Genomic DNA, 16,774 nt, shown 5'->3' with positions numbered 1-16,774 from the left:
GAAATGGTTTTTCTAAAATGTTAATGGGAAAAAGCAGAGCTTTCAGAATGTTTTAAACAGGAATGGGAGGATGAAGGCAGAAAAGCTCATTTTTAACTGCAACTATTCATAAAAGAGAACAGTAAAATGAACCTCCATATACTCACCACCTAATCCAACAAATACTAACTTTCTACCATTTTGCTTCAATGATTTTTTCTTTACTGAAGTTTGGAAGAGAAGCTCCTTCTGACATTCACCCTAAATGCTTCAGAGTAAGCCCCTCTGCATAAGTAAGGACACAGGCAAGCATCCTTCCCAGCCCCTGAATGCAAGGGATTCCTTACATCCAATACACTCCAAGTACTGAAGGGAAAACATGACTCCAGAGTATTAGAGGACCACCTTGGGAAATGTTTTATGTACATGCTGGGAGCAGGAAAAACCCTTTCTAGTACTTAGAAGCCTTACAAAAAAAGATCAATGCATTTGAATATACAGAAATTCAAGACTTCAGAATGGTGAAAAGAATCATAAACAAGGTCAAAAGGCAAATGACAGTCCAGAAAAAAAAATATTTGCAACCCCTAACAAATGGCTAATTTGCTTTAAGTCATGAGGAGATAAATAACCCAACAGAAAAACAGGCAAAGGGCAGAAACAGGTAGTTAAAAAAACAACAGCAGCAGCAAGACTGCATGGGAAAAAAAAAAAAGAACTCAGTTTGAGCTGATTTAAGAATTGTAAATAAGGCCAGGCACGATGGTTCATGCCTATAATCCCAGCACTTTGGGAGGCAGAGGCAGGTGGATCACTTGAGGTCAGGAGTTCAACACCAGCCTGCCCAAAATGGTGAAACCCCATCTCTACTAAAAAAAATACAAAAATTAGCCAAGCGTGGTGACACATGCCTGTAGTCCCAGCTACTAAGGAGGCTAAGGCAGGAGAATCACTTGAACTGGGGAGGTGGAGGTTGCACACAGTGGGCCACCTCCTCCTGTGGGGACATGGGCAGCAGCAGAGGCAGGACAGAAACTAAGTGTCAGGGCCAACTGCAAAGACCAGGTGTCCGTGGATAACTGGATGGGCTTCGTGAGTCTCTAACGTCGCTGAAACCATATGCTAAACACTGAGTGTTCCGGGGGAAATGGATCTATAACTCTTATCTCATTTAGAAGAGTCAGTAACCAAAAGTAGAAGAGGTGGCTCTGCAAAAGGCAGAAATGAACCACCAATCACTCTGGAGTGAACACATTTTTGTCATTACTTAAGACTAATAGGCCAGGGCCGGGTGCAGTGGCTCACGCCTGTAATCCCAGCACTTTGGGAAGCTGAGGCGGGTGGATCACCTGAGGTCAGGAGTTCAAGACCAGCCTCGCCAACATGGTGAAACCCCGTCTCTACTAAAAATACAAAATGTAGCCAGGCGTGGTGGTGCATGCCTCTAATCCCAGCTACTTGGGAGGCTGAGGCAGGAGAACTGCTTGAACCCAGGAGGCAGAAGTTGCAGTGAGCTGAGATCTCACCACTGCACTCCAGCCTGGGCGATACAGCAAGACTCTGTCTCAAAAAAAAAAAAAAAAAAAGACTAATAGGCCGGGCATGTTGGCTCACACCTGTAAGCCCAGCACTTTAGGAGGCTGAGGCAGGAAGACAGCCTGAGCCCACGAGTTCAAGAACAGCCTTGGCAACACAGTGAGAACCCAACTCTTAAAAAAAAATTAGCTGGGCATGGTGGTGTGCACCTGTAGTCAGTCCCAGCTATGCGAGAAGCGGAGGGCCACTCGAGCCCGGGAGGTTGAGGCTACAGTGAGCCGTGCTGACAGCGCTGCATGAGCGACAGAGCAAGACCCTGTGTTTTAAAAACGCAATAGTAGTAGTAGTGGTAACAGCCCTAACACAAAAGGATGCACTTCGCAGTGACATTAAGTTCTACGGACCAAATCTGACTAGATCTTTTCAGGAATACACCTTTCAGAAAGCAACCTACTCTTATATGTTGCTAGTAGTTTAGGTTTGTTGTCATTTTGCTACTGTATTATTTCAAGATGCTCTAATATTTTTCGATTACACTTCACATACAGATGAACTTTCTTATTTTTAATTTTTTTGAGACAGCCCAAGCTGGAGCGCAGTGGCACAATCTTGGCTCACTGCAACCTTTGACTCCCAGGTCCAAGTGATTCTCCTGCCTCAGCCTCCCGAGTAGCTGGGATTACAGGAGTGCGCCACCATGTCCGGCTAATTTTTGTATTTTTAGTAGAGGTGGGGTTTCACCATGTTGGCCAGGCTGGTCTCAAACTCCTCACCTCAGGTGATCCACCAGCCTCGGCCTCCCAAAGTGTTGGGATAACAGGCGTGAGCCACTGTGCCCGGCCCAGATGAACTTTCAAACACATAAATATACATGGAACCCACATACCCAGAACAATCACTTTCCAGTAAACTGAAGTACAAACCTGGCTCAGCCCTCCCATGAAATAATGGTGGACAGTGGATCAGGCTGCTAGGTGAAACATGCCATAATAATCAAATGAAAGCAAAGAAACCAGATTGCACAGATGCATTGACTCAAGATGGCACGTCCCAGGACAGTAGTGCCAAGAGGCACTCAGGCTGATGCTAAGAAAGGCTGAACGTGGCAGGGTGCGGTGGCTCACACCTATAATCCCAGCACTTTGGGAGGCTGAGGCGGGTGGATCATGAGGTCAGGAGATCGAGACCATCTTGGCTAACACGGTGAAACCCCATCTCTACTAAAAATACACACACAAAAAAATCAGCCGGGCGTGGTGGCGCTACTCAGGAGGCTGAGGCAGGAGAATGGCGTGAACCCAGGAGGCAGAGCTTGCAGTGAGCCAAGATTGCGCCACTGCACTCCAGCCTGGGCTACAGAGCGAGACTCCGCCTCAAAAAAAAAAAAAAAGGCTGAATGTAAACTTTAGTGACCTCCAGTGTCAAAGGCCTTGCTTTTAGCACTCATTCTAGGTGGCCTCAGCCACAGTTTCTGCCAAACTTGCCTCCTAGAGATTGCCTGACTAAAATTTAAGAAATTAATTACTTGATTTAAAAAAGAATGTTGCTTTTTGCTTCTGCTGGCGTGGTTTATAGCTGGCAACGATGAAGCTCTGGAGTGGGAAGGGAAGAATGAGGCCATGAAATAACTGCTTGAATCCATTTGTGTGTGTGCCTGCGGCTCCGCCAGGATGCAAGGTAAGAGCCCAGCATTCCAGCACCACACATTTAGGCCAAGAGACGCTCGTGGTTTCTCCTCTGTAGGATCCATTACTATAAATCTCACTGAAATTAATATTCCAACCAGTGCACTGCCTGTCAAATAAGACTAACGTCAGAAAACACCATTTCTCAAACCTTAAGATGCAGATGATGGCCCATAAAGTAAATGATTAGTTTCTTGGCCAAGTAGGAAGGTTGATAAAAGATGTTATATGTCAACGGCTACACTTCCATAATCAATGCAGGCTCTAGTCACTTTTGCTGAGCTAAGGAGCAGTCTGCTTGTGCTGGGTTTCAGAACGGAATGTTTATGAGATGTTTTCCTAGCTCAGAATCCAGCTTAGCAAATGCAAAGAAAACACACAGTGCAGCTTTTGAAAAAAGCCAACTTCTAAACTTTTGTGATCTTTTACAAATAATAAACCCATACCCTTCATTTATTTTGCCTAACAGTGTAGGATATTGTTGTACAATATTTTAGGGAAAAGATACCACATTTTGGGCATTATGTATATTCAAAAAACAACAACAACAAAAATGCACATGGAGAAAGAAAATGATCATATGAGAGGCCGGGCATGGTAGCTCACGCCTGTAATCGATTCCAGCACTGATCATATGAGAGGCCGGGTGCAGTGGCTCACGCCTATAATCCCAGCACTTTGGGAGGCTGAGGTGGGAGGACTGCTTGAGGCCAGGAATTCAAGACCAGCCTGGGCAACATAGTAAGACCCCGTTTCTACAAAAATATTAGCCAGGTGTAGTGGCATGTGCCTGTGGTCCCAGCTACTCAGGAGGCTGAGGTGGGAGGATCGCTTGAGCCCAGGAAGTCAAGGGTACAGTGAGCTATGATTATGCCACTGTACTCCAGCCTGGGTGACAGAGCGAGACTCTGTCCCCATATATATACATATATGAGGCGTCCATAAACAATGGGCAAAGCCTATCTGGCAGCTCCTGCAACTTTCAAGTTTGAAATTACAACATTGATGGTAGAAAAATCTATCTTCCGGTACGGCTAGACCAAGTTCTTGTGTGTGTATGTGTGAATTTTCTTTTCTAAGTAAATAAAAGAAGAACAAGTAGCTGTCCATCTTGTTTTTCTCTAAGACCAGCTCTGGCTCATTCTTTCTGTAACAGCCACAGTGAGTGACAGCAAAGATCTGATTTTATGATGGATTGTTAAAGAGTTTTGAGGGTAGACGTCAATACTGAGCTTGAAATATTGAAACATGAAGAAACACTCTTTCCTCTGAGTCTACCTATAGAAAAATGCTAGAAAACAACCTTGACATTTCACTTAGTAGCTAACCTGTTTTCTAAGAGACATCCTCTTATCTACTAAAAAAAAAAAAAAAAAAAAAATGTGAAAGAGGAAAGGCAGATAATATTCTAGGAATAGAACAATGTAATAGCTTCAGTTTAAAGTGTTAACTAAGCCTCAAAACATTCTTTGTCCATTTCATCATCTATTTTTAAGGGCCCAAGTTCACTAAGAGGAACACAGAGATTCATGCACCCACCTTACCATGTTGGTCAGGAAACATCCACTCTTTATTTTTTATTATTTATTAAGACAGTCTCACTGTCACCGAGGCTGGAGTACAGTGGCACAATCTTGGCTCACTGCAACCTCTGCCTCCTGGGTTCAAGTGATTCTCGTGCCTCAGCTTCCCTAGTAGCTGGGATTACAGGTGTGCGCCACCACGCCTAATTTTTTTGTATTTTTTTAGTAGAGACAGGGTTTTGCCATGTTAGCCAGGCTCGTCTTGAACTCCTGGCCTCATGTGATCCGCCTGTCCTGGCCTTACAAAGTGCTGGGATTACAGGCATGAGCCACTGTGCCTGGCCAATATCCACTCTAAAAGATACTATCAAGACATCCCATTTTGTTCCACTAAAAATCTCTGGGAAATAAGGCACTAGAAGCCAGTAACTAAACTTCAATTTGAAGAAAAGGAAAGACCAGGTTTTGGCATTCTTCTACTCTTTATAAGCACTGGCCCCCAACAGGGGAAAAAAATTCTGTGCATTTCAAAACAGATGACTACAGTGACCCCAGCAACAATTTAATAGCACAATTCAGGCGCTTCATCTGGATCTAGACTGAGTTTCAGTCATTCATAAAAGCCTGGAGACAGGGCTGCCCTTCACTGCAGAAACCCCCATGGGGAGCAATGCTGTGTGGCTCACGTGAAGGCAGCCAGGTGGCAGGACTTCAGGAAGGCGGGTGGCGCCTGGGATAAACAGCCCTGGCTCACACCGATGTTATCGCCCAGATCACATCTCCCAGCCTCCATGGCAGAAGGAAGACTTTTTTGGAAGATTTAGTAAGTACCAGCAGGCAAATCTAAGGACAAAGAAAGGAGTAAAACCTAAGCCAGCCACCAGGAGCCATGAGTCAGGGACGCTGATCATGGAAATTCTGCTGCCCCACTCTCTCCCTGCAAAGGGCCTGGGTACTTGCTCTTGGGCACAGCAACAACAAAGAGACTGCTGGGGAGAATCAGACACATCTCCTGATGGAGGTAAGGGGCACCTGCAGGCTCACCTGCAGAGAGGAGGCCAGGGCCCAGGAGGGAGTCTGAAAGGCCGCACCTGCTGGCGGGCCAGGAGAACACCATAATTTCAAGTCACCAGCACAAAGTTCAGAATCGCTGGAACCTGGGGGAGACGGAGGGTGCGGTGAGCCAAGATGGCACGACTGCACTCCAGCCTGGGCAGTAAGGGTGAAACTCTGTCTCAAAAAAAAAAAAAACAAAAAAGACTGCACAGAACCTATGCACACACAAACGAGCACAAGGAGGGCTGGAGAGTGTGCTCAGGAGAGGTGGATGTCAATATCCCGGCTATGATATTACACTGGGGCTTTGTGAGATGTTACCATTGGGAAGAACAGGGTAAATGATGCAAGGGACCTGTATTACTTCCTACAACTACATGTGAATCCATAATTATCTTTATTTTTGCATACTGTTAAGTACACACATACATAATCTCTAACCCTGGCAATAATCTTACGGACGTGCATTATTTCTGTTTTGCAAAAAATAAAAGAAACTGAGGCTCAGACATGAAGTAATCCATCTAGAACCACATAAAACATGACTGAGCAAGAGGCCAAAGCGCATGACCTCCCACTGTTCCATGAGCCTCTCCGACACGCGGGCCACTTCAATGCTGTAAAATGCCAACGCGGGAAAATAAATTGTTCCTACAGGGGCTGTAAAATGTTCAATTTTCTGGAAGCCCTTTATGACAGTAATCTAGACGGTTTAAATGGCATTAAAAGGGAGAGAAGTTACAGACCAGTACATATGGTATGTGCTCATGTACTGAAGACTCTCATGAACAGAGCTCCCTCGGTACCTGCACTCCTATGTAGGCAAATGCACAGATTGGGGCAGACAGCCACAGGTGTCACTAGCTGCCACCTCTTGCAGAGATGAAGGTGGAAGCAGAGGACTGGTCAGAGGGTGTCTGGACTTCAACCACAGCGTCTGAATTTTAGATCGCATTCCAATTCAAGTACAACTTGTTTTTTTTTTTTTTTTTTTTAAGAAGGGGAAAAATAAAGCAAACACTTACTGCATTCATAGATCTGTTCCAGCTTATCCACAGAAGAAAGGGAGAAAAATTTATAACCGGACTTACTACCAACAGCTAGGGACCTGCAAAAAAGCCAAATTCAGAAATAAGAGCTGATACGTGCAGACAGTACAATGTAGAAACTAGCTCCCACGTTCCCAGCGAGTTCCCAGCAAGTTCCCCACGTGCCCTCCACAAATCAGCACAGAGCAAACCATTTCACACTGTTTTTATCAAGTGCTTGGCACAGGAAGATGCCACAAGGTCAATAAAATACAGACAATATTATTACTTAAATCCTATAAAACTTTTCTGAGGCTGGATGTGGTGGCTCACGCCTGTAATCCCAACACTTTGGGAGGCCGAGGCAGGAGGACTGCTTGAGCCCAGCAGTTCAAGATTAGCCTGGGCAAAATACTCAAACTCCATCTCTACAAAAATGACATTAAAAATAAAACAATTAGCTAGACATGGTGGTGCCCTTGTAGTCCCAGGGAGCCTCGGGAGGCTGAGGTGGGAGGACAGGAGGTTGAGGCTGCAGTGAGCTAAGATTGATCCTGCTACTGCACTCCATCCAGCCTGGGAGACGGAGTGAGATACTGTCTCAAGAAAAGAAACCAAAAAACTTTTTCTGCAGATCTAACATACAGCATAGTAACTGTAGTTGATAATAACATATTGTGCACTTGAAATTTGATGAGACAGCAGATCTTAAGTGTGCTTGTCACAAAAAGGTAATTTGAGGTGATAGATATGTTAATTAACTGTGGTGCTCACTTCAAAAGACGTGTATATAAAACATCACACTGTATACCTTAAACAGATACAATTTTAATTATACCACAATAAAGTGGAGGGAAAATTAAAATAAAAATACAAAAAACAAACTCTATAAAACTTCAAATATAAGTTTGGGATATAAGCACAAGGAATCAGCCTTACTGGTTCCCTCAAAACAAACTGGGGTTTCTCAAGTGGTCTGATATATACACATAGTATATGGTAGAGTATGAGAGTTAAGTAAGCTGGCCAGGTGCGGTGGCTCACGCCTATAATCCCAGCACTTTGGGAGGCTGAGGCGGGCAGATTACTTGAGGTCAGGAATTTGAGACCAGCCTGGCCAACATGGCGAAACCCTGTCTCTACTAAAAATACAAAAATCAGGCATGGTGGAAGGCGCCCTGTAATCCCAGCTACTTGGGAGGCTGAGGCAGGAGAATAGCTTGAACCTGGGAGGAGGTGGCTGCAGTGAGTGAAAATTGTGCGACTGCACTCCAGACTGGGTGACAGAGCGAGACTCCATCAAAAAAAAAAAAGGTAAGTAAGCGAATTTTCTAAATTTTAAACAAAGGTATTTACAATTGAGGTGGATGCAGGCATCTCTGTGCTTCTGCAGGCCTTTACGACCTGTGGCTCCATCCCCTACACTGTGCCATGGCTGAGCAGGGGGCTGGAAACGAAACGGACTCAAAAGCTACCTTAGAGTCTGGCATCAAAGGCCCCATCGTTGGCTCACAAGGAAAAAGCAGAGGATTGGTTTGATGGCCTTGTGCTTATGATTCCATACTCATCACCGGCTTCTGCAAGGAGGCTCAAGGAGCCCACAGCTCAGCAGCCCCTCCCAGCAGGGGCCTCGGGGACACCACAGAAGGGGTTTCCTCATCAGAAGAGTGCCTCTCCAGAACCCAGTTGACCAAAGAAAGCAAAACAAGAAGCAAGTCCAGCTTTCAGCAAAAGAAAGATGAGCGAACAAGCAGGAAGCAATGGGGTACGGAGGAATCAGATACGAGGATCACTTTTAACATCTGGGAGAACATGAAAAATGAGGAGGTAAAACAGAAGGCTGAAACAGGGAAGGGGCACGTTTCACACTGAGTATTTGTACCCCAAGATAGGATCAGGGCTATTTTAATAATCATGTCATTTATTAAAAACTTGAGATTTCCAACTACTCTTTCACATGTATGTGGAAGAAATGTATTCCAGGAAGAGAGTTGTTATAATCAGTATTAATCTGTAAAATCACAATGATTCATCTTAGAAGTATAAAAAGAACAGAAACAAAACTCTACCAGCTCATATAATTTTTCTTTGCAAAAATTTTTTGCTTCTTTACTATACTGAATTAATTATATCAATTGTTATATCAATGAAATAATTAGGTATTATTACCTGTAAATATTTTGAAAATTAATAAAAGAACCAAGAAGAATAGAGTAATATCCCTAGGCTAAAATTAAAACGAAACCTCAGCAACCCAGAACTTTTGGGAAACTGATGTTCAGGAAAATATTTTCCAGATAACTAAGGGTTGCTATTTTAAGCATGACTCCCCCACTCTCATTTTCTGATTAAAAAAACAAATTGTTCTTAAACTGTATACCTTCCTGTGTCCTTAAAACAACGGATGACAAGTTCTTTTGAGTTTAGGGTTTGGTGTACCCCATATCGAACAGCCAGACTGTAGTGCCTATAGTGCTGAGTTTATTTATTTTATGTTTTTTTTTTTTTTTTTTTGAGATGGAGTCTCGCTCTGTCACCCAGGCTGGAGTGCAGCAGCGTGATCTCGGCTCACTGAAACCTCTGCCTCCTGGGTTCAGTCAATTCTCCTGCCTCAGCCTCCTAAGTAGCTGGGATTACAGGCACCTGCCACCACGCCCGGCTAATTTTTGTATTTCTAGTAGAGATGGGGTTTTACCATGTTGGCCAGGCTGGTCTTGAACTCCTGACCTCAGGTGATCCACCTGCCTCAGCCTCCCAAAGTGCTGGGATTACAGGTGTGAGCCACCGTGCCCGGCCTGTAGCACTGAGTTTATAAAAATATTTTTCTATCTCGTTTTACCAACAGCTGTCACTTTTCCTAGTGACCATCCTGCCATCATTAACAGCCCCTGTCCTTCCTAATTTCTTGGTGACTTGGAAACCAAATCACCAAGCTTATTAGCACTATGTATAAAATGAGCTTAGAGGGGGCTTCTCCCATGGGCAAAATTAACGAGCCTTAGTCCCTGATCCTTGGGTTAGACATCCCAGTTCTCTGCTGTGCTCCCTACACAGAGAATTTGTTAAAACTGGACTTTGCCAATCAAGTTCAGATATTTGGAAGCTGATTTAGGATATTAAATATCTCAGCTAGAAGTTTAACCCCACAGTTTACAAAACCGTGCATTCCAATCCGTTAAGAAAGGGAAACAAAAATATTCCAAATATTTTTTGAGATGTATATATACTATAGCATGAGTACACTTTATCAGTAAAGGTAAGTTTTTTTTTTTTTTTTTTTTTTTGAGACGGAGTTTCGCTCTGTCACCCAGGCTGGAGTGCAATGGCACAATCTTGGCTCACTGGAACCTCCACCTCCCGGGTTCCAGCGATTCTCTTGCCTCAGCCTTCCAGGTAGCTGGGATTAGAGGCATGCACCACCATGCCCAGCTAATTTTTTGTATTTAGTAGATATGGGGTTTCACCATGTTGGTCAGGCTGGTCTCAAACTCTTGACCTCAGGTGATCCACCTGCCTCAGCCTCCCAAAGTGCTGGGATTACAGGTGTAAGCCACCACGCCCGGCAAAAGTTTTTTTTTTTTTTTGAGATGGAGTCTTGCTCTGTTGCCCAGGCTAGAGTGCAGTGGTGTGATCTCAACTCACTGCAACCTCTGCCTCCCGGTTCAAGCGATTCTCCTGCCTCAGCCTCCCGAGCAGCTGGGATTACAGGTGACCACCATCGCACCTGGCTAATTTTTGTGTTTTTAGTAGAGACGGGGTTTCACCATCTTGGCCAGGCTGATCTTGAACTTCTGACCTCGTGATCTACCTGCCTTGGCTTCCCAAAGTGCTGGGATTACAGGCGTGACCACCGCGCCCGGCCTAGATGAGTATTTTTAAAGAATGGTATTAAATATAAATACGACTGATATTTTCGTCTCAACATCAACAATCAAGTTCAACACCCCTTTGGAGATTTTGCTTTAAACAATTTCAAAATTGACCTGACCATAAAATGGCAGACATACTAATGGGAGAGGCAGAGCAACAGGTAAGCAGGAGATTTTCCCTAATATATAGCTTTATTGCCAAAAAATGTTTATTTATTTTTAAGTCAACAGAGTGGGATTTACTTATTTTTTTTTATTTTTTTGAGACAGGGTCTCACTCTGCCACTCAGGCTGGAGCGCAGTGGTGTGATCTCGCCTTACTGCAGCCCCAACCTCCTGGGCTCAAGGGATCCTCCCATCTCAGCCTCCCTAGTAGCTGGGACCACAGGTGCGTGCCACCACACCTGGCTAATTTTTGTGTTTTGTGTAGAGTCGAGGTCTCCCCGTGTTGCCCAATCTGGTCTTGAACTCCTGAACTCAAGGGATCCTCTCACTTTGGCCTCGCATAGTGCCGGGATTACAGGCGTGAGCCACTGTGCCTGTCCCCATTAGTGGGCTCTTTCATTGACAAAGCGGAAAACTAGCAAATCACAACCAAAAAAATATGTATTGGCTCAATCCCCCATTTTGCCAGTATCCCCACCTTCAACTGTGCCTGGTGCTCAAACCCAGAGACCCTGCTCTACCCTCCCCAGAGAGTAGGCCCATCTTTCGCTAGGGAAGGACAGAGTCACTGCTTTTTAAACGCACTTGAACACATCCTCCTCATTTCACGGCCCCACAAGCCCGCCTCTGGAGCCCTGGACTGCCCATTCCTGAGCCTGGCGGGGATTCTGCAGTTTAAACTAGGTTGGTTCTCTGCTTTCTTCACTAGCAATTTGAGATCCCGCTTCCTTTACCACTCGCTAGCTTCCAAATTGGCTAATATCTCCTTTCTCATTCTTTCTATCCTATGAGTTTAAGCCTTTTAAAATATCTTTTTGAGGCCAAGGGTGGTGGCTTGTGTCTGCAATCTCAGCTACCCAGGCGGGAGGATCACTTGAAGCCAGGAGTTTAAGACCAGTCGGGGCAACAAAGTGAAACCCCATCTCTACAAAAATAAAAAATTAAGAAATGTTTAAAATTAGAAAATGTATCTTTTTGACATTTTACTGATTAACATTTTATTAGGGTGTGGGGATGGAACCAAAATAAATGCTTATGTTTGATCCAACATTCAACATCAAAGAGACAGTGACTGCCACTCAAAAATGAAGATGTGAGTCAGATTTTTTGCTTATCTTCCTTTTCTCCTCCGTCCCTAATCGTCAGTCCGTAAAGACACTCCTTCTCCATCATCTTTGCGGACAAGCCATAGTTGATTGCGAGCTTAGGTAAACCAAAAGCAACCTCAACTGTGGCTGCCAGCCCAGACCTGGGAGGCCTTGGTGCCCTCTCTTTCAGGGCTACGGACAGCCCACCCCCATCCCAGCTGCACCTCACATCCTCCACCTCCATATCCCCGCGGCCTTTCCAACTCATCAGTATCCCCAAGCAGACTTCTCTCCTTCTCGGCTTTTTCACCACAATGTTATCACATTCACCGAGAACCCAAGCCAGAAACTGGTCGTCACGTAAGTTCTCCCTTGGCTGCATGACGCACGTCCTATGGGTCACACAAGTCCTGATGGCGAGTCAGTCTCTTTCCCACTGGTCACTGCTGTTGGACAATATCCTTCTAAGTCACCCCCTGCCCTCCTCAAACATATCCTTTGCATAGCAGGCAGAATGACTTAAAACTTTAAGGGTGAAAGATCTTAGAAACCATCTTCAGGCCGGGCACAATGGCTCACGCCTGTAATCCCAATACTCTGGAGGCTGAGGCAGGAAGATCTCATGAGGCCAGGAGTTCAAGACCAGCCTGGTCAACATAGCAAGACCCTGTGCGTACAAAAACTAAAAAAAAAATTCGCCAGGTGTGGGGCTCATGCCTGTAGTCCCGGTTTCTTGGGAGGCTGAGGCAGAAGGACCGCTTGAGCCCAGGAACTCAAAGTTGCAGTAAGCTATGATCATTATAATTGTGCCACTGCACTTCAAACTGTGCAACAGTGAGACTCCATCTCAAAAACAAAAACCAAAATCCTTGATTTACAGATGAACAAAGACAGGAGAGCAGTACCTTCCCAGCACAATAAGCATAACCTAGAAGAGACATGGTGGAAGAAAACAACAGGTTTCTCCTATTGTCTCCAGACACTTCATAACATCAATTCTACAAACACAAGACTTGGAAAGTCAAGTCCCTTTCTTCATTCCATCCCTTTTAGACATGGCATTTAAAACAGATATTGCTACATCACTAACTTCCCACAAGCTGTGGTGTCCACTGGAAAAATGTAGTCCTTGATATTTCCATTTCAGATTCAAGTGATCCTCTGCCACTTATTAACTGGTTCACTTCAATTTCAAAAAGCCAAAAAAGTCCTCTAACATAAGCCTTCCAAGGTGATACTTTCAGAAACCAGGGTTGGAACTAACCAGACAACAGCGCGACGGCCAAGACCAGCTGCTCTTGATGCCCTTTTCACTTCTCTAGGTAAAAAAACAAAACAAAACAAAAAACAAATGGTAAAAAACAAATAAAACTTATGCACACTTTTAGGATAAGAATCATGAAAAAGTACAACATTGGAAATCATATTACCAGTACAAGAAGAAAGGCAGGACAGTTATAGTTTGGTATGTAACAAATACAAAAAGAATTTAAAAGACACAAAAAAAAGGGAAATGACCCTGTAACATATATATATTCTAGTAAGTGAACTGGCTTCCCAATTTTCTCACTGAATACAGTAAATGTGAGTTCTAGACGGACATTCTTTCTCTTGCTAAAAATTGTGCTCCTCAATAAATTCTGGAGATTAAGAAGGGAGGAAAAGGTATAAGCCATAAAAGCTCTCTCCGGGAACTTCTCTATTTCTTTCAAGTGTAGATTTAAAACAAATTACAGTTATTTTAGCCCAGTCAACTTCTAGTATAATCCTAGCTTACTATTCATTCCAATTTAGGTTTACCCTACATCAAGGTCTCTCTGGCAAGTCAAAGTTATGAAATCTCAAAGTAACAGAAATCTCTTGAACTGTAATAACTTCGGGGAGCATGGAGAAGTGGGTAAGTGTGAAAATGTCCAAGTATGAAAAGGTCCTATTTCAGGCCAGAGTGACACTCTTCTGTGACACAGGGAACATGGCAGTTCAGCTGAAGTAACAGCAAAAGAGAACGCTTTTCTCTATTTGATTTCATTCTGATAGAAATAATTAGTGACAATGTTTTGGAAACTCTCTAATTTATACAAGGCATAAACCCCCCTACTGCTATTGGGCTTAAAAACCAAATTAGAATTGGTTTGGGATGTGTCCTTTTCCCTATCTGGATTAACATAGTCTATCCCACTTCAACTGCAACAGGTTGTCCGAATTGTTTGTTGTTCTGGCTTTTGGCCACACAACACTACAGTACTTGGGAGTTTTCATCTTTACACGTTGTTATGCTATTATTTCTAAATTCACTGTCTTCAGAATTCTACTCTGTAAACAGAAAAAAAAAAAAAAACAAAACACCCAGCATGGCAGAGCAGAAAGAACACTGGAAGAGAACTCAGGAGGCTAGATTCTACTCCTGCTCCCCACTCCGCTATTAACCAATTCGAAGACCCAGGCCAGCCTGGAGCTTTTCGGAAGGATTTCCTCATCTGTAGTTGGATGAGGTGATTTGCCCCTTCCGACTCTCAATACAGTCCCACTGTACCACTGTCTTCACAGCTTTGGGGAGGTGCTACTGAGAGCCTGCTGTACACCACCCACTGAGTGTTGGCCATTCTACAATTCACTTTTAATTTCCTACAGAATCTCATCTTCTGCTTTGTTAATTCCACTCAGCCAGTAACAACTCAACCAATGACTTAGTAAGATGCCAAATGCCCCACTCCTTCTCTTTCCTCACTTCCTCTGACTCACTTCCAAGATGGCTGTCCTCCCTGCCAACCCCATAACTCACCCTTCTCTCTCCAGAAAGCTCGCTCATCTATTAACCATCCCCACAAGTCCTCCTCCCAGGCAGCATCCAACCCGTATCAGTGTGGACAAACAGCGTTCCCAATGCATGGGCTGGCATTAAGGCCTTCTCTTGCCCTGAGGATGACCCACCCGCTGGAGCTCTGAGACTCCTGGGGCACTGGTCTGTAACGCCTCTCCTGGCTCAGTTTCTCCCTAGCTAGGTCAGACGCCAAGGTTATTGCTAAGTTTGTTACTTGCTGGAGAAGACATCAAAGTTGATGTCCCAAAAAGAACAGTGAGGGCCGCGCACGGTGGCTCACACCTGTAATCCCAGCACTTTGGGAGGCTGAGGTGGGCGGATCACTTGAGGTCAGGAATTCGAGACCAGCCTGACCAACGAGGTGAAACCCTGTCTCTACTACAAATACAATAAAGTTAGCTGGGCACAGTGGCGCGTGCCTGTAGTCTTAGCTACTCGGGAGGTTGAGGCAGGAGAATCGCTTGAACCCAGGAGGCGGAGGCTGCAGTGAGCTGAGATAGCACCACTGCACTCCAGCCTGGGCAACAGAGCAAGACTCCGTCTCAAAACAAAACAAACCCCAAAAACAAAAACAAACAAACAAACAAAAACAGTGAGAAACGAAGAAAAAATCAAGAGAGAGAGAAGGGGCCTTAAGACGATGAAGAGACAAGGAGAAGGGCCTGATTCAAAGGACAGTGAGTGGGCGACGCTGAGCAAGAAGCGGGAAGAGGAGACGAGAGGAGAGGAAGCGACCCACTCTCAGCGCTCCACAGGCGGCCAAGACAAGTCAAGCCCCAAAGTTCGGCCCCAACTTTGCGAGAAGTAGTTAAGTCTGAAGCCAGGGGGCCTCCCCGCAAGAGGGTGAAAGCAGCCCCCTCTCCACCACCTCTCCCGCTCCGGGGCCGCAGCTCCAGGCCAGCACCCGAGGGTCTCCCCGGAGGGCGCCCCTCCCTGCGCGCCCCGGGCCCGCCCCTGGGGACGCCTCTGTCCGCCTTGGCCCGCGGGGAGGCCGAGCCTGCGACTCCGCCGAGCTTGGCAGCGAGGCCCTCCCCCTAGCCCGGGTCCGACCCTGGCCTCACCCCGACTCCGACCCCCGACCCCGGCCTTACGTGTTGTCCTGGTTGAAGTTGGCGAAGAGCAGCTGGCCGGCGCCGGCCTCCCCGCTCTGGCTCGCCAGGTTCATGGCTGGGCGCGCGGCGAGTGGGCCCGGCCGGGGAGGGCGCACGCGCGAGGGCGGGTCAGGCTGCACTCAGGGTCGGCGCCGGGCCCCGCTCGCCGCCTCGGTCGCCGCCACTCGCCACCCTGGGATCAACCGCCGCCTCATGCCGTCCCCGCTCTTGTTTATGCTCCAGAGCCGGGGCACCCGGTGCGCCTGCGCGGCCCCGCCCCCGCGACGCAGGCCTCGCGCGGCGCAGTCGCACTGCGGAGGCCCCGCCCCCTCACCTCCTGCCTGGGTTTGGGTTCCGGTGGATCACGCACGCGTGGGGACGCGTCTGGGCGCGCTGGGCCTGGCTGAGGGCGAGCCGCGGCCGCTCATGCGCATGGGGCAGAGCTGGCGGGAGTCTATTTTCTGCGTACCCTCCTCTTAATAACACTCAATGGCCGGGCACGGTGGCCTGTAATCCCAGCATTTTGGGAGGCCAAGGCGGGCGGATCACCTAAGATCAGAAGTCCGAGACCAGCCTGGCCAACATGGTGAAACCCCGTCTCTACTAAAAATACAAGAAAAATTAGCCGGGCTTGGTGGTGTACGCCTGTAATCCCAGCTACTCGGGAGGCTGAGGCAAGATAATCGCTTGAACCCAGGAGGCGGAGATTGCAGTGAGCCGAGATCATGCCGCTGCACTCTATCCAGCCTGGGCCATAGAGCGAGCCTCTGTCTCAAAAAAAACCAAAAACCAAAAAACAAAACAAAAAAAACCTCAATGGGCCCTCCATGTGCCAATCACTGTGCTGAATGCTTCTGCACATTACCTTATCATTTTATTATTTTTAAAGACAAGGTCTCGCTCTGTTGCCTAGGCTGGAGTGCAGAGGCTCAA

The 16,774-nt window shown here is 46.1% G+C and overlaps 1 protein-coding gene across 6 annotated transcripts in view; it reads right to left on the bottom strand.

Moving 5' to 3' along the window:
- Positions 1-16,151, bottom strand: part of WIPI2 (WD repeat domain, phosphoinositide interacting 2) — a 41,380-nt gene extending 25,229 nt beyond the window's left edge. For 2 of the 6 annotated variants that reach the window (XM_024241264.3, XM_024241265.3), the window contains exons 1-3: positions 15,842-16,149; positions 13,194-13,247; positions 6,805-6,887 (exon numbers count right to left, since the gene is read on the bottom strand). In XM_024241264.3, the coding sequence (XP_024097032.1) occupies positions 6,805-6,887; positions 13,194-13,247; positions 15,842-15,915 (211 nt within the window). In that variant the 5' untranslated portion in view covers positions 15,916-16,149. Of the gene's footprint in view, positions 1-6,804; positions 6,888-13,019; positions 13,164-13,193; positions 13,248-15,841 lie in introns of those variants that run through there. The other 4 variants (XM_024241266.3, XM_024241267.3, XM_054545658.2 and 1 more) reach the window with 3 other exon arrangements.
- Positions 16,152-16,774: the final 623 nt, after the last annotated feature.

Source organism: Pongo abelii, chromosome 6 (genome assembly GCF_028885655.2).
Source record: "Pongo abelii isolate AG06213 chromosome 6, NHGRI_mPonAbe1-v2.0_pri, whole genome shotgun sequence".
Lineage (NCBI taxonomy): Eukaryota > Metazoa > Chordata > Mammalia > Primates > Hominidae > Pongo > Pongo abelii.
The sequence above is the reverse complement of the archived record's forward strand: the minus strand, read 5'-3'. Positions and strand labels throughout refer to the sequence as shown.